This window comes from Chelon labrosus, assembly GCF_963514085.1.
Source record: "Chelon labrosus genome assembly, chromosome: 22".
Classification (NCBI taxonomy): domain Eukaryota; kingdom Metazoa; phylum Chordata; class Actinopteri; order Mugiliformes; family Mugilidae; genus Chelon; species Chelon labrosus.
Window position 1 is genome coordinate 13,531,531 of NC_140355.1, and position 22,313 is coordinate 13,553,843.

Sequence of the window (22,313 nt, forward strand, 5' to 3'; positions counted from 1 at the left end):
TGCTGCCGCGAAACTCGTTCATTTCGCCAATATTTTGTCATGGTACGCTAATGCTATTCCCCGTTGAGTCCGGAGTTACCTGTTATCATCATCCGGGGTCAGTAGATTGACCTACAGACCCCGGATGATGTCTTCTGACCTGGACTATGTGACGGTCGGTTTGTTTGCCTGCAATTTGCTGAAACAAAAGTGATATTGATGAGTAAACGATGGTATTTTATGTATTTTATGCTAGAAATAAGGTTCAGGTTGTAAAAAACAGTAGTTCCCCTTTAACATGGGTTTTAGGTGCAGAATTGACTTGCAATGAAATACTTCTTCTTTGTACTATTTGCACATTTTCATAATGAATCTTACTTCTTCCACAACCATTTAATTATTTTATTTTATTTTAATTTTGACTTGACTTGTATTTTGCTACATCATAAATTCTTTTAATAAATGTAGAATTGAAAAACAACGATTATTTATTTTATTTTATTTTATTTTTTCACTTTACTGCAGGAGCAGACTTTAAATGCATCATTTACGTCAGTGGTTGTCATTTACGCTCAGTCCAAGCCATCTATAATTCATCCAACTGATAAACAGCATCCATTCCTCGCTGCTGTCCGGGCCAGGTTTTGATACAGCGCCGCCACTTGCCGGAGCTCTTGGATTGGCTGAAGGAGAAAGGTAGCAGCCCGCAGAGACGGCTCCTTCCCCCGGTTCAGTCCCGTCAGTGGAGCGCCAGGAGCGGTGCACTCACTCATTCACACACACACGCGGCTCATACACTCGCTTACACGCGGGGAGAGGTTGGACAGAGAGGGACTCTGCCGTGCCGGAGGACTTTGGGTTATTTTTTATTTTTTTGCGGGAGCATGAATTTGCCATCAAGACATCGATCCACACCTCTAGACAAACCAAGTGAACCTTTAAAGGGGAAAGCAAGCGGAGGCAGATTTTAATGCAACATCCTGGCTGAACGCAGGGCGATGCACTCACCTCTGATTCCATAAACTGGCACATGTTTGCAGAAACACTGCGCTGGATATATTTTGTGCAAAGCCATTATTTTTTATTTTTTATTTTTGTTTTGCGCTTGGGGGCGTGAGGGCTGATATTTGGACCGCTGCGCACCACTACGAGGGACGGCAGTGCGCGTTTGATAGCAATTTGTCAGTGACTCGGACTTGCCTCAGAGCGTAGTTTGACTCCTCATCATGGGGTACGGTGCACAAACTGACAGAGGAAGAGTGCCGAGATCGTCTTCCGAGATGCCGACCGTATCCTGGCTTTTCTTTTTTCTCCTGGTGGATTTTGGAGTGGCTCAAGGTAAACTTTAAAGCGCGTACTTGACCTATAAACTTGGCTTATCTCTCGGTGAAAGTTTTCCAAACTCCTATAAGCTCCAGCGGGGGTGTAGTGGACAGGAAAAAAAAAACCTTGATTGTGTTTAATCACACTCACAGTAGAAAAGGAAAAGCACAGTTCCTTTTTGGCACTGAGTTTTATTGGGCATGTAAGGCATACAATCACTTCTTTATTGAAGCCATTAATGAAGGCCAACTGTATTACAAGTAATGTGGGTTGCAGATACGAGGAAGTTCTAATGGAGGCTTATCTAGAGAAATTATAATGAAATCAGCCTGATAAAGTCGTCACTGTTTAATGGAAGGCATTACAAATTCCTGGTGTCAGTTGTGTAAACCACAATTTGCATTTGGAAGCAGAAACAGCCGCTGTTATTATTATTGTTATTATTATTACATCTATTTCTCCAAGGAAAGAAATCCACATCTTCCGAGATGCCACGAAAATGAAAAGCAGCCATTTGTTGTGGCTGCTCTTTTACATTTCCCCAAATCCTTAAAGACTGTCGTGTACAAAATGGTCTACAGATTTAAACATGGCCAAAGGGGGAAAATTAAATTAAAAAAACAAAAAAACAAAACATTAGGCAGTTCATGATTAATGGAAAGACATTAGAGATGAAAATCTAAACTGTAGACAAACATTTTGGTGTATTATTAAGAATTAAATGTGATTTAAAGTCCCATTCTTGCCAAGTCCAGACTGCTATAAATTAAAATTTACAAAAGGCATTCTTGATTCCAAAAATCAAGAAAAATGAGTTTTCCACTATTCGGAAACAAGCGCATTTATTTATATATGTATTTATTCCTAAAATACTGGGTAGTTTCACAGGTCAGATCACCTTTTTTTTTTTCCCCCTCTCGCCGTACTTAACCTCAATCAGTGGGCGCATTTTAAACTTTAACCTCTTCCTTTAGGGGGCTGAAAGATGTTTTCAGTAAACCGTAGTGGCTGTCAGTTTCCGAAAGCATTGAGATAATGCCACAACACCTGAAGCCATTTACTTAATCTTCTCTCTACTGAGTGAGATTTACTGTCAAACAAAGGGAACTAAGAGGATCCCATCCGTGTGAGGGCTGAGTGTTCAGTATGTGTTTGAGCATGGGTTTGAGACTCTGTACAGTATGTCTCTGGAATTAGGGTAGGTGGTCTGTCTTTTCTCCCCAGAATGGGCTATAGCTTAAAAACCACGATGAGATGGGGGAAGAAAAAAATGGATTTTAGGTCGCAGGGGAGACATTTCTAGCCACAGCAACGTCATGAACTGTAGATCCTTCTGTTTTTTAATCTAAGGCTTGAGTGGCCATGCAATAGCAGCACAAGCTTAAATTGGAGGTTTAGGCAGACGCATCCCAGACAGGGACGAGGGTCCGCGAGCAACCTTATCTAGCTGCTCCAGACCTTCATCTCGCTCCTACATAGTTAATGAGCGAAGGAGGAAGAAGGGAAAAACACAGCACAGGTCCAGTTTCTGAGGGGCAGGGTTGAGATGACATAATACCCATTCCGAAACCCCAGAGATCTCTGTGTCATTGACTGGATGGGAATACGAACAAGGTTCCCCTCTCTCCATTAAGAAGTCGATACACCAGCAGAACATTGTTTGAGCCTAATTAATGGGCCTCGCTATTTTGGAGCACTGATGAGCTCTACACATTTCCAAATCGCTGGAGAGTCACTTCTTCAGTGTAAAACTACTGGTGATTAAAGTAGCTCACTTACCCATGCCCTCCGCCTTGTAACTATATCCCTTTTGCTGCATATTTTGTTTCGGAGTTATTCAAACATATTTTCTGTAGTCGGATACGATTTCATCAGTTCTCACTTTCGGCTTCGCCTTTGAGAGGACTTTTTCACCCCGCCTGGAAACAAGCGAGTGCTGGGAAACGAGAGCGCTCATTAACCTGCTGAACTCTTGACAAAGGAGACAGGTTGAGACAGATATAAGCAATGAGCCTCCAGAAAGGTAGCTGAGAGCTCTGTGACAGTAGCTTGATTGGAAACCCTTTGGTGAGAGAGCAGATGTGCTCGTGGTATTTCAAGGGCAGCCTGTACAGCGCAGTCCATGTGCTTATTTTAGAAGTCAATGGAGGATATCAATTTGTCATAAGAACATATAGAATATATATATTTTTATATGTGCATGTTGAACTATTGGGATCTATGAGTAGTAAATCATAGACCGGTTAAACCTCCTAAATGTGCCTCCTTTGATTTCTTGTTATTTTCATGGCTGACCTTAACATTGTCATTTGTGCGGTGAGTCTCTGGTGTTGTGCGGCGGATCGCATGGGTGGGGGCCTTCCTGGGGTTGGTTCAGTTTTTCCACAGCTCTCATGTCTCTGTCTTCCACTCTTCCTCTCGCACCATTTTCATGTCTCTGCTGCCTCTCCACTTTCTGATGATGTGTCCTCAGAGGATTGTTTATGTGGGGAGAAGTTAAAGTATATCTAATATATATAGATTCTAATGTATCGTGACTCAGCGCACAGTAAGACTTGATTCCGCTTAGGACACTCCCTTTCTAACTGATCTGCGTGCTTTCTGAAGAATAGGGGTTAATGGCTTTTTTTTTTTTATCATTATTATTCTAACAGGCTTCCCTTGAGCCTGGAAACGGGGCTTCTTGGGGCTGCTAGCATTACAGCCATTGCGGTCGTTATATAAACAGGGCCTACATTGCACAATGAGCGCATTGTGTGTTAGGAGCGGTACTTATAAATTACCTCCTATGATACCCCTTTTGCCAGCGCCCCAGATCTGGAAATATGACACATTTAAAGTCGAGCAATTTTATGCAACTGAAGGACTTTGCATAAAGGGAAGTAAGACTGGGTCGCACAACTTTACAGCAGGGAGAGGGCAAAGTAAAAAAAAGTACGTGTAGAATGTGGATGAGCGGAGTCAGAGCTGCATGCTGGTCGCTAGCCGAGCCCCAGACGGAGCGTGGTCGCGAGCGATAATTACTGTGAAAAGTGGCTGCTGAGTTTGCTTCCCTGCTCCACTTGATGTCACATACTATTGTTATGAAAGAAGAAAAAAATATACTCGGTTGCTATTTTGGGGCTGGGAACATTTCTGCACTCGTGGTGGACAAGGATATCTCATGCTGTGCTGGTGGAGGCAAATTCTGTGGCCTGTGAGTCAGGGTTTTTGATAAACTTAGGGTAGAAGTTTGAGACACTCAAGTCAGAAATACATATGCCACTGTAGTCCAATCCCACACCACCAAAAAAAAGCATGTGAAATGTTGGTGGATCATTTTAGAATTTTGCTTTTGTTTTACTTTTGCTTACATTTCGTTGCTTCAGAGCCTTCACCACAACGTCCAGATGTAACTGTAATGGAGAGAGTCTTTATAAATGCATCATTTTACAAATTATGTTTAAAAAGTTAACCATCCCTCAAAGCCCACCGTGTTTAGTTTGCATTTAATAACAGAATGTAAATTCATCATCGGGTTATTATTAAACCCCCAAATTGCAAGAAATATTACAGAGACCATTACCTGTCAGTGGTAGCTCCAGATGTTTTGTTGCCTTTATTGTTTTTCCCAAGCAATTTTATTGTTTATCCTGCTCATTTATGCTCTCTGACCAGCCTGTTTGAAGGAATGACTCTTCCAGTAAAGTAAATCTAAACATTTTTTCCCCACATTTTCTTTTCATAATGAGGTTTCTGTTGGATGTTCCCTCGCTGTTTTTTATTTTTTATTTGTGCCTCTCATACCGTGAGCGAGCCTTTGAAGCAACTGGAGTTCTGCCTTGCAAGTAAACCTGACTAGTGGGGAGTATAATGTAATGATTTCGGATCCCCGTGCGCGAAAATCTTTTTCCTTCTGCAGAGGCACACGACGAGAGGAGGAGTAAGAGTGAAGGAGATTGAAAGGACGCAAGAGAGGGCTAGAAAAAAAAATTCGAGGGAAGAGTGGAGAGGGAGCTGGAGATAGAAGTAGAGAGAGAGAAGGGTGAGAGAGAGATATGGAGCGAGGACAGGGACGGACAAGGGAGGAGAGGAGAGTGTGTCATTAATCACCCTGTGTGACACTCTCAACTACAGGGGAGCTTCACAGTGCAACATTCACTTCTATTAGCAGTCCATTAGCAGAGCTCGGCACAAGTAGTAGCACTTGACAGGTAGGCCTGTGCCAGAATGGCTGACCTGTGTCTCTGCACAATGCATATTGCACCGCCTAGATTGTGTGTGTTTGCTAAGAGTATTTGTGAGGGGAAGAAGGGTAAGTCAAAGTGCACCATAGGGTAGAAATTACTCTGACATATTGTGGCAAGTTTGGCTTTTTAGGCTGTGGACGGCAAATGAAAATAATTGTATAAAAGGTCCCACGTTCAATTATGCTACGGGATGAGATAGGGGATAATGACTGCGGAGATGATGATGATGGTGGTGGTGGTGGTGACCTGATTTCCTACCTGTGATGTACCCTTTGCCGGAAAATGGCTCTTCAAAGTTGTCTGATGCATTAGAGGTGCAGTCATTTCTCATTCAAAGGCTTGTTGGCCTCTTACTAACCAAGAGCCCTGTGATTACAGGATCCTAGCCAAAGGGGGGTGGAAGGAGGTGTGGACCACTGTCCCTGCTCTTGATCTACAGTTCATTTATGATGAGAGATCAGAGCCGACAGTCAGAAAATCGGGGGTTGAGGGAGGGGGGGTAGAGAGCAGGACAGTGCCAAAGGGGGAGAGAGAAGTGATTACGAGTTAAGTGGCCCTTCTCATGCCATTATAAGCAGCAGGGCTGACAGAGCACATCATGAGTGAGTATAAGTACACTCTCCACTCCTGCCCTCTAATTTGGCATCATGGCCTCCCCCTGGTGTTCAACCACTAATGTCCTCTTGCATTTTTGTGTTCCTAACAGGAAATCAGTCAAGGACATGTCATTACAGAATCAGGTAACTAGGAGTAACTAAAAGATAATAGCTGAAAGGAACTTTACTCTTCATACTTATTATAGTATTTTTTTTCTGTCACTCATCCTGATCTGTTAGAAATACAGCGTATCTCCCATCTCCCTTTCTTCACGCTTATTAAGTAATTGTGTGATACTCATCCGCATTTTACCATAATTAAGCTTTTGTTGTTACCACACACTCTATTCCACCCTAGCAAATTTGATTAGGAGGCAAAATAATGAGAGTTAAGGGGGACTGGAGATGCTCCTCGAATGCTGGTGCTCTTCACTATAAAAAGCTCAATGTGCTGACGAGCATGAAAAGGTCAACAGAATGCTGTTATTTCCCCGATGTCCTTTAACGCCTTCCCCTGCAGTCTCGGTTCCCCGGCCCAGCACGGAGCACGGAACAACCTCGGTAACGACTACATAGCAAAACACGGGCCCAGCTTGGCACAGAAAGATGAGGGAAGTGCCAACAGCGGGCAAAAGAACTTTAGGCATGCTAAACATGCTTTTTATGCAGTTAGAAGATGATAGTTGGATAATTTAGGTATTGGATTTCAGTGGGAAATAGTAAATGTGGTTGAATTTGGGGAAATGCACGTTTAAATTCCTCTAAAAAAAAAAAAAAAAAAAGACCAGCTGTCCAGTCACGTTGCTTAAAGGGGAACTACTGTTTTTTTACAACCTGGACCTTATTTCTGGCATAAAATACGATCGTTTACGCACACATATAACTTTTGTGTAATTTGTAGTCCTTCGGGGGATATTTAGATCTGCATAAGTCCGTATGGTGGGAGTGACTGGGGCACCGAAGCGCAGCCTCTAAATAACGCATTATCTGCCGCGAAACTCGTTCATTTCACCAATATTTTGTTATCGTACACTAGTGCTAGTCCCTGTTGAGTCCGGAGTTACCTGTTATCATCAGGACGATGTCTTCTGACCTGGATGATGTCCTCTCTGAGCGCTGCACGCACCCGCGACTGTCAGCTTGTTTACCTATAATTTGCTACTGCTATGGTTCGTCCACAAAATATAAAATATAATATAAATATAAATATAAAATATTCAGCCATGTTGCAAAAAACTAGCAGTGGGGAATAGCACTAGCGTACAATAACAAAATATTGGTGAAGTGAACGAGTTTCGCGGCAGATTATTTGGAGGCTGCGTTTCGGTGCCCCATTCACTCCCACTATATGGATATACGCAGATCTAAATATCTCCCGAAGGACTACAAATTACACAAAAGTTATATGGGTGAGTAAACGATCGTATTTTATGCCAGAAATAAGGTCTAGATTGTAAAAAACGGTAGTTCCCCTTTAACATGAGTTGTGTGACATGTTCTAGTCACTAATCTTTTTGCCTTTCTACATACATAAGTACATATAACAGCCAACCAAACCAAAAAAATGGATATTGTCTAGATATCACACAGACAGACAGGAGCTTGAACACATCGTCCTCTCATCATGTTCTTCCAATCCCCTACTCTGTTACCGTCAATCCACCGTTGATCTCAAAGCCCGGTCTGATGAGAAAGACCAACGTACCACTCGGCCAGTAATGATTGCGATGATATCAGTGGTGACTCATAACACCTGAGTCACACACTCAGCATGGCATCACCTGAATTTTTTGGCGTTTCTATGGAAATCCAGCCTGCTCCTCGGAGCGGAGATGCAGCTGCTATCTTTCCCTCGGCACTCACTCTGATTGACAAAGCTAAACCCTTAATCCTGGCTTTGCCCTGTCTTGTGCTCAGAGCCGGAGCCTCACTAGTGGAATGAGACTAAAGCAAACACACGAGAGCCGTCTTGAAGAATGGGAACAATATTCATCTGTGATAAGTCGTTTGAGGAGCTGATGGGTATTTAGTCGAACCGTCAAGCGGAAAAATCCACACGTTTTTATTTTATTTATTTACCTGGCTGGCTTGAAACGTTTGCCTCATTTGTGCTGAGTGCGTCTCGTCTCCGCATTGTGAGGAGGGAAGGTGGTTTCCAGTTGCGGCACTAATGTCTAGTTGGGGAAGGTTTTGGTCTATATATGTCAGCAGAACACAGGGAAGGGTGAAGAGGGGAGGGGGGTGCTGGGTGTGTGGGACCCCTTGTCCCGACTGAAACATGAGAGCAGGGGACCCACGCTTCCCATTTCCTGCCTCTCCTTTATCAGCATCTTGCTCTCTGTTTTTTTTTTCTTTTTTTCTGCGCTCTTAAAGCATCTGACGAAAGCCTTGCCACAGATAAATGTTTGTGCCTCCTTGTTTTTTTTATGGGGCTCAAATGAGGTACTTTACCCGCCCGCCCCCTCCTTCATTCTCTTTTCATTTTTTTTTCTCCTTCATTCCTGTGTCTGCTTTTGAGATGCCACAAGAGAAGTTACAGTCTCTGGTTTATATTATGGTTGCTTAAAGATGGGCTTGGGACGCTTAAAAGGACAATGCTCGTACTTGTTCTTCTGAAGGAATACATTTTTACAAGACATCAGAGGAAGGGCTTGAAGAGAAAAAAAAAAGGGGGATTATTCAAGTTTTGTGCTTACTTTGTACAAAATCCACCTTTAGATTAATTCAGTCAGATCAGGAGAATAAGATGTGATACTCTTTTGAAAGCCTTTCATCTCCCATCACCTTGTACAGTATCATCAATCCGACTCGTATAATAATTCAGTGTGTTGCTACCTTTCTGTATGTAAAGCATTGTGTGTCTTTGTACGCACATGTTCTTGTTTGTCTGCATATGGTGGAAGGGTGGGTGGGTGGCTGTGTGTGCGTATGCGCCCGTGTGTGTTTATTCAATAATAACAGAGTCCGAGAAAGTCTGCTTGGGAGAAATCCGTGTGAATACCAGACCATTTGTCCCCAGGAAATCAATCTTTCTCATAATTCCCCTCATTTTTCTTCCATCTGTTATCTGCAGAGCTGCCAAACAGACTTTTTTAAACAGAGCAGACCGTTACCAGAGGGCAGAATTAGATGTGTGTCAGAATGCCAGCCTGTAAAGTTGTTGTTTTTACCGAGTTAAATGAGCTGCTAAATTAAAGCTTCAAAATTGTTATGTGCTGTTGTATGATTAATCCCCCTCAACCCACCTTGTGCCGTGGCTGACGAGAGCAGAGAAGAGTCAAAATTATCTTTAAAAAAAAAAAAAAACGATTCTACTGAAATCACGCTTGACTGTTGCCTTTTTAATGTGTGTGTGTGTGTGTGTGTGTGTGTGGGTGTGTGTGTGTGTGTGTGTGCAATTACTCTCTCAACAAGTCTGAGCAAACACTGTGGAATTCATCTCCAGCACTGAGGAAAACATTTTGTTTCCAGAGTCGGCCCCGAATGCAAATAAAAAAAAAAGGGCTTAACTGGCCAACCACCGAACACCCACCATCCCGAACACCCTACTGTGTGACCTCTTTTCTTCTTCTTGGGCTTTGTTACTGCGAGTTCAGTAATAGTTTGCAACTTGAGATTGCTTTTGGGTGTCAGCACTTTCCCTGTGTTTGTACAGCATGTGTTTGTGTGTGTGTGTGTGTGCCATATCTCCATGATCAGTCCCTAGTGACTTAAGTACTGGCAGACAGGGTTTAACTGGGGCAAGCTCAATGGGTCTCATTTAAATGGGGCCCAGACAGAAGCCCCACGGTGAAAGGTTATTTTATGACTCCTAACATGTAAAGCGCGCTGTCGAAGCTGCTATAATTTGTGTGCTTGCCAGAGAAGGCAAGCTGTACTGTGTGTTGTTCTTCTTCGGGAATCTATCAGGGAAGAAATAAAAACACTGCTAACATTTAAAATCCACCAAATTAGGCAGAGACTAGGTGGCTCTGTTGTCTTGGATTTGTATGCATTCTTCATTTAATGAATGAGGTGGAGATGAGGTTGATAATAACAGCGAGCCGTCGCAGAGATCTAAAAGTTCACAGCCGTAAATGTCAGGATTGCTTGATGTTCTAACAGAAAGTGATTGAGAAAAAGTCAAGTGTCGCTGCCCTTGCACAGCCAGCGGCGCGGTATTCCCGCATCACGGCGTACGCGCACACTCATCGGTTCACAATGTGCATGCTTCATTGCATTATGAATGATGCAGAGTACAATAACTGAAAATTGGCAAGTTGTGTAAGGGACCGGCAGTAGGGGAGCACTTCAGGCTTTGCGTTTGCCCTTTTCAAAGACTTAACCAAACAGTAGGCAGGAGGTGAATAATGGATGTTGTTGTGATGATCGCTGGGAAACGCAGAGAGAGAGAGAGAGAGAGGGGGGAAAAAAGGTAGTTTTTCATAAACCAGGTCAAATGTCCAAATTGGCCCTATTTTGTATACAGACGAGCCTTCTTGCTCAACACAAATCTTGTTTGTGGTTTAACCTTCATGGGTTCCCAAACCTTTCAGGCATGAAACCCAAAATATTGGCACTGACATTAACCATGTCATGTATATGCTATCATCAGATCCTGCTGAGCTACACGTACCTACAGATTAAGTCAAGTCCATAATACTATTACAGCAAGACGGATCAGTCTCCTTCTTAAAAAACAAAAATATATGTTTTTTTTAGCCATGACAGTGGCTTTTTTATTTTGAAAAACCCTAATTGGCCCCAGAATGAATTCCAATGACTTTGTTGATTGATGTTTCCTTGAGATTAGCTTCACAGCCTTTTTTTTTTTTTCAGCCATGTGGATAATTGATCATTACTGGTGACTACTTGATTTTTCATCTAGCTTCACCATCAGGTCTAAATTAAATTGTCCAGTTGTTTGGTATTCCTGTCTGTTATAATTTGTGTATAGTGCTTTTAAGCAAACATTAGCAAGCAGCTTTTAACATTTAGCAAGAATCCCCAGCAGCTGTAACTGTAGACTCTACAGCTTTATTGTTAACGCGGGGATTTGTCCATACAGTGTCATATTTTACAAGTTTTTGTCCTGTGTTTTCTACATTTCAAGCTTTCATTATATAGCGGAGAGAGAATCTGGCCTTGAGGAGGGAATGCTGTGGTTTACAGTCAGCATCTTAACCACTAAGCCACAGGAGTGGCCTCTGGTATCAGGAGTTTTCCAACCTACCCATCAGTTTGGTAGAGGTGGCTCGAAACACAGTGGAAGGCTTTCTAGAAACGCTCTCCCTCAAGTCAAGCTGACGGAGAAACGAGATCTTGGTTAAAAAAAAAAATACAAAATGACCGAGCTTAGCGAGATGACAGGCTTGTTTCTCTAATTCCAGACATCTATAAAGTATGACTCCATACAGTGCACCAGCTGCACTGGAGTCAGCACACTAACTGTAAACCGATACACCATAATGGCTTGCTGCAGATATGCTGGAGCATGTGCAACGGAAACCGATAATTCAGTGGTGACACACCATGCATAGGGGTTCCCATGGTTTTTTAAGGCTGACGTGAGGTAAGCCGATCTGTCAGGTAAAAGCAAAAGGGGGCACAGTGGAGATGTGTGGAGGAGGAGGAGGAAGGCATCAGGGTAACCTCTGCTGTGTAAAGGAAGGAGCGTTACACTGGTAAATTATACCTCCTGATGAGTTTCCCTCAGTAGCTGCTTGTTTAACTCCAACTGCACGCATTCCTTTTTGCATTTAGACCACTCTGCATTACTAAATCATTGTAATTTTGTTTTTACAGGTCTACAAAGACTTACGACCTTTCTGCTAGCCACATTTTTTCATTATCGCTGCCAAATATTTTATAAAGCAGCCCCATGCCCCATTCTGAGATCCCACCAACACAAGCACTAATATGTCCTGAGGAAGAGCAGGGAAAAGTTGGGGGGATGGGGGTAGGGGTGAAGACAGAGAGTGAAATGAGCCAGAGATAGAAGAGGCACTCCTAAGCTTGCATGGCAGAATGAACAGACTGAGAGCATCCAGGATTCAGGCACATCAACCCGCGGCTATTCTGGGCTCCTTTGTGTGACTTTTTGTTCACGGAAGAGAGGCAACAATCTGGTAAACAAACAATGTCGAACAAACCGATGTTTTGTAAGGATTGGGCAGCTTTGAGCATTTCCATCTCACATGCATATTTCCATTCCCCTGCAATTTCTTGGGAAATTTGGCTGGGTAATGTGAACCTTATTGTGTTTCTCCTCTGTGGAACACCAGATACCAGCACAACCTGGTTTTGGTTTGAACTGCTGTTTCTCTCGTTGGCAGTTGCTTCCACATTGATTGAATTTAAGAGCATGACAAACCCCGAGCTGGAGTATTTACTCTGCAGCTTCCATTTTCGTTTCTCCCGCCGTAGTTTGCTTTAATAAGAACTTGACAGAATGCAGTGTGCTGTCTGAGGCATTTCGATCGGGCATGTCAAATCCAAGGAGTGTCAGTGGTCACTCCTTTTAACACGCTGCCCTGTCTGGCGTCACGGAGTCAGACGGATTGGTCAAAGTAGGCCCGACACGCGAGGGTCGGACATGTGGGAGGACAAAAGTGATCAGCGCCGTGATGGATGTGTCACAACGAGGGGATGTAGCTGTCTAGCATCTATCAGCGCATAAAGGCTTTCCCCGCACCGCCTGTCACGTTCAACTTAACTCTTCATTTCTATTCTTCTTTACGTTTGGCCCTCTTCTCTCGCCCTGTAAGAAGAATCTGGGTGTCAGATGGAAAAAAAAAAAACAATGTCAGTGCCTACAAAGGGGAGTTTTTGTAAAGGCTTACAGGATTATGTGTAACTGCGTGGCCCCAGTTACACGCAGACAATCTGCGTCCTTTGTACCGGGGTGGTCTCTTGGGAGTGAAGCAGACATTTTAATTCAATCAGCGGCAATGCTCCCTCCTCCTAAAACTCACTCATCTCACTTTAGTGATACAATTACGAGCGGATCTGCCCCGGCCATCTTGTTGTGATTATATATGTTTACATGGGAGGGAGGTGTTTACTGTGGAAAGTGGCCCTCCACAGACGCAAGGACACGGATGAAATGTGTTTGTGAAGAATCGCGGCATCCACTCGCGCAGCCTGCGCATACATTTGCTCGTTTTTTTGTTTTTTTTTTATCGCGCTGTTTAAAAGTGGTGCTTAGAAATGCAGTTCGTATAAAGATTAGCATAGCATCCACAGTATTTTGAAAATTAAAAACTTGGTAAAGAAAGTGGCGAAACTTTGCTTTCGTCGTTAATAATTTATCTACGAGTTCTAAAGTAAAGTTCAGTACCGGAAATAAATATAAAAGCTGAGATATAAAGAAAAATACAACAAAGTAACTCATACGTTTAAAAGGAAAGTACTTCTAAGAATACGTGCTGTATTATTGAGTATAAATGAATGATTTAATATGGTCTTCCTTTTTGATATAACACAATGCAGTCTGTAAAAGGAAGTGGTCTCTGAGTAATTGCTTCTGCAATCAGTCTCTTAAATTGCATGAGACTTCTAAAAAGAGCAAATTGACTAATTTGTTTTCCTTTTCATATTTTTAAGTACCCATCCACCACTGGCCTTGTGTCGTCCCATTGCTGCACCATTCTAGTGATAACATTGCCTCACTAATCTTACTGATGGTCACATTACCTTTTCAGGCCGCAGCACTCTGTTTTATTGGTGCAGCGTTATACACACTGTTTTGAACATTGTTTACTGCACAACATGCCACTTGTTATCTTCTGCAGCAAATGGCCATGTCTTTACCAATCTTGTCTGGCTTTTGTCTACTTTCCTTTTTCTTTTTTTTCCCCCGCTGGATGAGCAGCCATTTAGTGCAAGGGTCAGGGTTGTAATTGACAGCCACCACTAAACAAATCTGCCCGGCTCGGCGGTAGACCAACCCCACCTCCCGTCCCCTCCCGCTACTCTAATCTAACTAATGCACCCATGTGTGTGCTGGAAACTGAATTAAGCATAGAAAACTCAATACCTGATCCATCTGACAGAGCTGCCTGCGTGCACATTAGCAGTTTCTCTGCAGCCTTTGTAATTGTATTACACAAGTTGGCCGCTCTAACGATCGGGCCTTACACACACTTACACACTCATACACACTCTCGCTGTTGTTGTTAATCGCTGCCTTCGCTGGCCCTGGAGGCGTGGAGCAGGCCAAGAACAGAGCGATCGAGAAGGAGGATGATGAGGCGAGTAGTTCAGCCCTCCCTCAAGGCTGGCATGAAATGAAATCATAGTCTGTGCTTGTGTTGGTGCATGTGCGCTCCGAAATTGGTATATTGCGCCGAGCGCTTCTTTTGTTTTTGTGGCTCTTTTGTCGAACGCTTTGTATCTGATGCTTTGCCTTCTAATCAGTGCCTTTTTGGGTTCTCCTGCTGTGTGGCCCTGTTTCTGTTTCTGCCTTTCCCACGTCCCCAACGTCTCCTATCTGTGTACTGTCAGCAGTCCTGCCCCTTGCCAGAGAAAACAGCGTGATAAGATGAGCTTACACCCCCCCCGTCCCTCCCCACTAATCTCCCCTGACTTATGAAGACATATGCAAGGTCAGAAAAATATATCCGTGTGATGTAATTTAACATTATACCTCAGATAAGGAGACTCAGGAGATGCAGATGTCACAAATAAATGTATTAAATCACTCTGATATAGTATCCGTGATACTAAAGAGGTTACTGAACTTTATCACTGAGACCACTGAGATCAGAGGGAGGATAGGGAGGACAACAAAAGGACTGAGAGGATGATTAAAGGCGCTGTTGTGTTGATTTGCTGTGTGTTGCCATGCAAGCAACCATTTGCTCTGGCCTCACTAATGGAGACTTCAGCTTGAATCCAAGGAGAGGCTCTTTAAAATTTTATTCCTCCTAACAGGCTGATTTATAATGATGAGCCCCAGACTCTTTCCACCGCAGCAGGACATCACAAAGAATCCCAGGAAGCAAGGGGACTATATAGCAGTACCGTGAGGCGTCATGCTACAAGGCATGAGAGAATCCAGCAGATAAATGGTGAAAGATGAGCTGCATAGTCCAGCTCAAGGCTGACAATGTATAGACGCCCGTTGTTGTCCGGGAGACCTCTGTGACCTCTACAGCTCCCAGGTCCCCAGTGATACCCTACTTGCCAGATGACACCCCGGTGATCTTACGCCTGGGAAGAGGTCTAGTTTGCGTGCATGTGTGTGCGCCTTTGTAAAAGTCCCTTGGGGAGGACTTTTCATCTAGGTCATCAGATATGCCTGTGTGTATTCACCTCCATGTCTGTGCATGTTCACATTTCTTTGTGGGTGTGTGTTTGTGTGCACACGCGAAGCGGGGGGGACAGGGAAGAGCCAGGATGGGCAGCTTTATCACGCTTATCTGAAAGGTCACTCCGTCATTGTCGGACTGCACTTTACGGAACCTTCCTGCGGTCACCGCGAAGCGAAATGATCTCGGGGAAACCGAAGGAGACGGAGGGAGATGAAAGATACGGCTCATTCCTTGAAACGTTGCACCAGATGGAATGCGCGCGGACGGATTTGCATTTCCATCAGCTCCTTGAGGGCAACGATATTATGTTATCAAATGATCCTGTTGTCTCCGCTTTCTTAACTTTTAGTCGGCGTGCTGCTGTTTCAGATGTGCAAATGTGCAAAAACAACAAAAAGGAGCCGTTCCAACAACTGTCAGTTGTCTTAAAAATACGCTTCCATCAGTTTTTCTTTTTAGACTTCAAACACTTACAACAGTTATTGTCATCCTCCAAAGCATGTTTTTACTTACTTACCAATCTGCAGCTTTAATCATGTTGTTTGCCCTGTTAAGATCTTTTGTAAAGTCTCATCATCTCTTTAAGTCCCCTTTCTCTTTATACAAGTTAACACCTAGGATTACAGACCTTGAAATACCAGATGAGATTTAGAACTTGCATATGCGCCACTCCTCTGCAAGACAGGGGCCGATGTAATCTTTAGTTTTTTTTTTCAGCCTATTGAGTGAACATTGTAAAAAAAATAACTTGAAGAGCAATTCATAAAACAAATGGACATATAAACGTGGGCGCATGAAGGGGTTAATTAGTTTTAGAAGTCCAATTATCATTGGAGTGAAAAAGGTGCGGAGGAAGGGATTCATCCTCCTGTTCGCACTGTGCACTAGCCAAATCTCCGAGCAACACTAATCCTACTGGTTCTGCTGGTTCCCTCTCCTCCCTCCTCCTCCCGTCGTCCCTCAGCAGGTATTTCTCCACTGCCAAAGGTCCCTCTCAGACATCCGTCCCCTGTTTTTCCCATTCATCTCACCTGCCACCCCCTCCCCAACCCGATGCCCCCGTGGCGCTCTGTTTGTTTTCACTGTTGTGTCTCGGTGACACTAGCCACGGTAATCCAGTTGGAAGCCACTCAAACCCTGAGCCGGGGTTCTGCGGGGTTGAGGCGTTTCCATGGGGATCGCATGGATTCCTAATTAAGCTCATTAAACCTCGTTATTAAAGCTCGTTAAATCTCATCCTGACATGCTAGCGCAGCCACTGGTGTCTAACTTACCTAATTTATACAGTAACACCGCCCCGCTAACACACACACACGCGCAACCCCGCCGCTCACACACGTGTAGAGTTACAAACACACACTCGCACACACAGAAGTCACCGATCTAATGCGCTTTGTTGGGTGTAATTAAACCTCTCAATAAGCCCCGCGGCTTTCCCCACTCCTTGGTTTGAACGGAACAGAAAAGTGACACGTAGAGATTTTGTGAACAGTATCATTTACATATCCAAACCCAACCATTTGTGCTCATGGCGAGCTGCTGTGAGGTTACCGAGAGTGGGAATTTGGAAGTAGTAGCGTTTAATTTATGAACGACACGTTTGAGGAATGAGAGACATTTCAGTCGCTACATCCGTAGGTGGGGGAGTGAGGAACGCCTCACTTCACTTTTCACTCACACACTCTCAGCCATGTTGCCGCGCGCCCCTTGACCTCGGCTCTAAATTTACACGTCAACTCCAAATATTGTTCTTTCGCTGCGAGAGGGAACAGTAAAGCGTGATGTTTTTTGGGGTCTTCGGGGGACTGGGTGGAACAGTGTGTGAGTGTGTGTGTGCGTGAGAGGCGGGGTGGAGAAAGAGAGAACGAGAGACTCCTCTCACAACCTGAATCAGCCCTTTGATGCTGACTGGCCCTGACATCAACAATGTGGCCTTTCACAGCGCTCACCCACCTCTGAGGAGCTCACCGAGAACACACACGTACACAGTCTTTCCTTCTCTGCCACTCTCCCGTTAGTTTTCATTGTTTATTTTTAGGAGCTTTCCGGCGCCGTTCACAGGGAAACGGCTCTGCTGCTGGGAAGTAAACCGTAGGAAGAAGAGGAGGAAGATGTCACATGGGTGGGCTTCGAAAATATAGGAAATCAGATTCATCAGAAGAACCAACGAGGCTCAAAGATCTTGTTAAGTCCCCAGCAGAAATTACATTGTAAACACAAGAGAAATGAAAGGATATTGAGGCGAGTATGGTGAAGAATGGGATTGGTCAGGGCCAGAGGGACATACAGTAGATTTCTTAAGTGCCCCTTTTATTCTTTTTTTTTTCATCCCTTTTTATATGGTTCCTTCCTTTCCTTTGACATTAAAGGGATTTCATTTGTTGAAAGTCCTCTGAAGGGAGGTTGTGGAGCACGGCCTGCCGAGGGACATCCATCATTGACATCACTGCTAATTCTGGTGACATACTCAGCCAAACATGCCCAGCTGTGTATGAAAGAAACACATGAACTCAGTGTTTCCATGTGATTTTTTTCTCTCTCTCTCTCTCTCTCTCTCTCTCTCTCTCTCTCTCTCTCTCTCTCTCTCTCGTTCCATACTTTTCAACAGCGTACAGAAGCAGGCGTTTATACTTAACACGTGTTCCCTTTAATGCTCAACGTGTGAAGAGAACTGACCGTGATTGCTTTGACAAATGACGTATTCAGATGTGCGTCAGGCCTGGTGGAACATAAATTCTCCGAACTTAATCTCTGTTTACTGTGGACCAGCTGTGATGGACTTGTTAGCATTAATTAGCATTAGTTCTCTCGCAGTCGAGCCACATTATGGTGCTGTGGGCAGTGAGAAATTTATAGAGGTTGACACAACTTGACAGGGGTGAGGATCCGTCCCCAGGGCTGCGGCCTTTTGCGCGCTATAATGAGATAATGTGAGAGTGCAGTAATGACACTGACCTGCGGTTTGCACATCTCAATCATACACCAGTTCACTAAATGGAAATACGTCTCAGGAAGTAGATGTACTCCTGAAATTAAAAAAAAAAAGAAAGAAAAAGAAAGGAATCCTTTCTTTTTCTTTCTTTTTTTTTTTTTAAACTGACCTCTCTTCAAAACCAACAGCAGGCCAGTGGTCAGGGCATTAGCTCAGTCTCCACTGACGCTCTCAAGTTAAACACATCTCGCAGAGCATGCTATTTCCTGAAGATGAATGCTACTCTGTGATGAGCAGAGCTAAATGCATCCAGTCATTTCCCCTGGAGCACGCGAATCTGTGTTTAGGTGATGGGACGAAGGATGTGGGCAGTGGAAGTATGGCCGCTTTGGTGCCTCTCTGCCGGCATCTCTGCCACGTGGACGTTGCCCGTTAAATCTGTTGTTTATTTTATTTTCTTGAGCCGATCGCTCGCGTGGTCAGGCCTGAAAGCGGCTAGATGAAGAGGTGGAGGTCCTTTCATGTTACCTTTGACGATCCCCAGGTCTTTCAAGTTTAGGTGCCTGGAAAAAAACCCACCCTACCTGCTGTTTGTAATACCTACTTTTTACAGTTTGCCTTGAATTTGTCTACATGCATACACCAGATGTAAAAAGAATGGGTCACAGATTGTATGAATGACTTTCATGTTTCTGAATTTGTGGAAAAAAACTATTGTTTGTATAAATAGTGTCCGCTTGCGATTATTAAGTCGGTTAAAGCCACTTCCGACTTCGACTGCAGTAATTACAGTAATGGCTAGAGTAGACAAACAATCCCGCTGCCCACTGATGATTTAGGAAACCTTGTTTTTTCAGCCTCTAAGCACTAGGTTAAGCCAGCTGCTGTCAAGAATCCTTTGAGCTCTGCCCCTCTGCTGCCTGTCTGCCTGCATGCATCCACGGCTTCAGTGGACAGAGGCTCATATTCCAGTCTTTCTGACAGGGGTGGTTTGCTTTGATAGTCAGGCCTGTTTACCGCTCCATGTCCTGGGGGCTAACTGAGCTCAGATCACCCTCAAATGAACTGAGGAGTGAGGGAAATATTCAACACAGCTGTGCTTACTCTGAGGGCTGGGGCCAGGGGAGACCTGCTGCTATGCTTTCAGGTACCGGGCAGGTCTCGCCTCTGAAGCCTGTTTGCATTTATAAAAATGTTTGCTTGGGTATGAAAATAAAGATTTCCCCAATGGCAAGGGATGGGAACTTAAAGAGAGAAAGTGGGATGGATGGAGATAAAAGATATTTTTAACAGGTAGCAAAGCAGCTAACCCGGTGGCTGCTGGGGAATAAAGCAGCAACTCTTCAGCAAATCAAAGGTAGCGGCAGTCTGGAGATTCAAGTGGGCAAACTATCCTTGAGTAAATCTAGGCAGTATCTTTCTAGAAGCTTAGATTAAAAAAAAATGGTGTTGTGAATGCCATTTACTGTATTTTTCTTTTTTTTGGCCTCAGCCTTATGTCTTATGCAGGCTTGATGTACATCCCCAGTTCAATAACAATCTCTCATCCTGGACATCTTCCTCCCTCTCGCTTCAAGATTCATGCGCATCGGGGAATGCGCATTTAGCCCGCGCTCTTTCCTCACTCTGTCAAGATTTCTCTTTGCCAGCTTTGTTGCTTTGTCCAATTTACCATCTCCGTGTGTCTGCAGAACAGACCCAAGGCTGGCAGCGGCTTTACGAGTGGCACAGAGAGACTGCAGTGTAATGAATAGAGGGCATGGCTGGCTATTTGGCAGGAGTGGAGGGGAGGGGGTCACATATGCTGTTAAAGTGGACAGAGTCAAGAAATATGGCAGGTAGTATGGAAACGGCTCCGGCTTGCCAATAGTCGACGCTGGTCATGTTTTCTGAACGGTTCTGGATTAGTGTTAAACAGTCGGCCTTGAAGCGGTTGTCAGTCATGTGTGTTTGTGCTGTATGACCGTGCGTAGCCTGCTCTAATTATTAAGCTAATCTTAATTCATGGGAACGACTTTGCAGATGAATGTATGTCCGTGCATGCCCAGTGTTTACACAGTTTACCATCCATTATGAGGTTTTTACCCCTCCCCCCCCCCTTGTTTTTGTCTCACACACATATGCAAGCAAACCTTTGATGTGCAGAAAATGTACCACACATGATCTCATTTTTGCACCTACTCAATCATATGAGGGTTTTACATGAATTTTTGAGTTACCACCATGATTTTAAAGATTTACATTTAGTCTAATGCAAAATGCAAATTTAAATGTTTTACAAAACGTTTTCAGTTTTTCAAAAGTGAATTTATTTCCCAGCTGAATGTGAAACGACCGTTGTCAAGCGGAAAGTCCTGAGTAAGCTGTGAGCAAAATCATGTTGCGAGTGTATCCATACTGCCCACGGTGTTGCTGGCGCCCGGGCTGGCCCCCTGTTTGCATGTGCATCCTGTACCCCTCTGCTTTACTGGCCCTCCCTACGTTTCTCCATATTTCCACTAGTTCTTTCTGTCCAAGCTTTGCCTGGTGTGAGTTCTGGCATGCCGGCCCTGCCCTGCCCCTCTTCTACACTGCTCCACTTCCTCCCCCTGGCTCGGTGGCCTGGCTGCCCGGCAGGGGCAGCCTGCTCACCTCCGGGGCAGCTGGCATGCCCGATGGCTCCATTCATCAGACCTGAGGAAGAGGGTTGGGGGCCCGCATAAAAAATAGGGGGGTAAGGGGGGCCACTTGTCGTTGACTTTATTGGGATAGTTATTAAATAAGCCATGATGACAGGGGAGGCAGAGGAATGCTTTCAACCTCCTCTGCAGGAGATGTCCTATACAAACCCTGGGACTGGATGGATGACGAATGAGGGAGGGACAAAGGCAAACAGTAATTTTGTGAGCCCAAAACACAGAAGGGAGAAGAAAAACAGAGGAAGATATATTTACAGAGACAGTGACTTTCAGAAAATGAATTGGGAACTTGAAAAAAATGGAGCATTAGGGAAATAAGCAGAGTTTTGAGGGTGAAGGGAAAGATCGCAGTTTGTTGTCTTTTCAAGACAGATGACTTGCCTTGGGCGAGGGCTGGCAGTCTGTAATGTTGAGGCTGGCTGGTGGTTGAATGGCTGATGACTGAATGACAGAACCCCTCCTGAGATTGGCCGGCAACACACACACACACGCACACATAGTCTATTGAGTGTCCCAGCAGGGAAGAAGACACAGCCTCTGGGCCAGGGGCCAGGGGCCAATGGGGGGATCCAGAGGTCAGTGAAGGTCTCCCCACGGTTTCAAATACAGCCAACACTTAAGTGCTGGCATGGGAAAATCCAGCCCCGCGCTTCCACGCCTTCGGTTTGCATTCAAGCTTAACAGTAGCACATCCTCGTGTGTGTGCGTGCATGTGTGTGAGATTCCCTTGACCCTAGACCCTGCTCCACAGCTGTTGAGCAAGGGAGGAAGAAAGCTACAGCACCAGAATGAAGAAAGAAAGGGAAACGGAGAGAATGGACGCCAGAGATGAGAAAGCTTGAATGTAGTCCCCGGGGGCAGAATGAATGACTCAGTGACAACCTCTTGGCTAGACTCAGATGTCTGGTGGTTCTGAACAATGCTTGAAAACAAGTTTAATTCCACTACATTTATTGTCCTGTTTATCACTCAGTTGTTTGTACTAGACTTTTATGCTAATACTGTCAACACCTTCTTGTTTCTGACATTACCTGGGCTTTACAATACGGTCTCGGGGTATTTTTAGGGGACCACCGGGTGTGTGTTTGTGCGGAAGATAAACACCATTTATGGTTGAAATGCAAAACAGGGCCAGAGACTTTTTTTTTCTTTTAAAGACTGCATCAACCAGAAAAATCATGTTAGAATTTGTGGAATAATCTTGACAAGTAGAGTGAATCTTAAATGTTGCCTTGAAAAAAAACAAAAAACAAATATTCATTTGTGTTAAACCATAAAAAATG

General features: G+C 44.2%; 1 protein-coding gene across 1 annotated transcript in view; it reads left to right on the top strand.

The window, feature by feature from the left end:
- The first annotated feature begins 499 nt into the window (after window positions 1-499).
- The window catches only part of unc5cb (unc-5 netrin receptor Cb), a 109,374-nt gene continuing 87,560 nt past the window's right edge, over window positions 500-22,313 (top strand). The window contains exon 1 of the mRNA XM_084571652.1: window positions 500-1,317. Coding sequence (XP_084427778.1) covers window positions 1,206-1,317 — 112 coding nt within the window. The 5' untranslated portion in view covers window positions 500-1,205. The remainder of the gene's footprint in view (window positions 1,318-22,313) is intronic.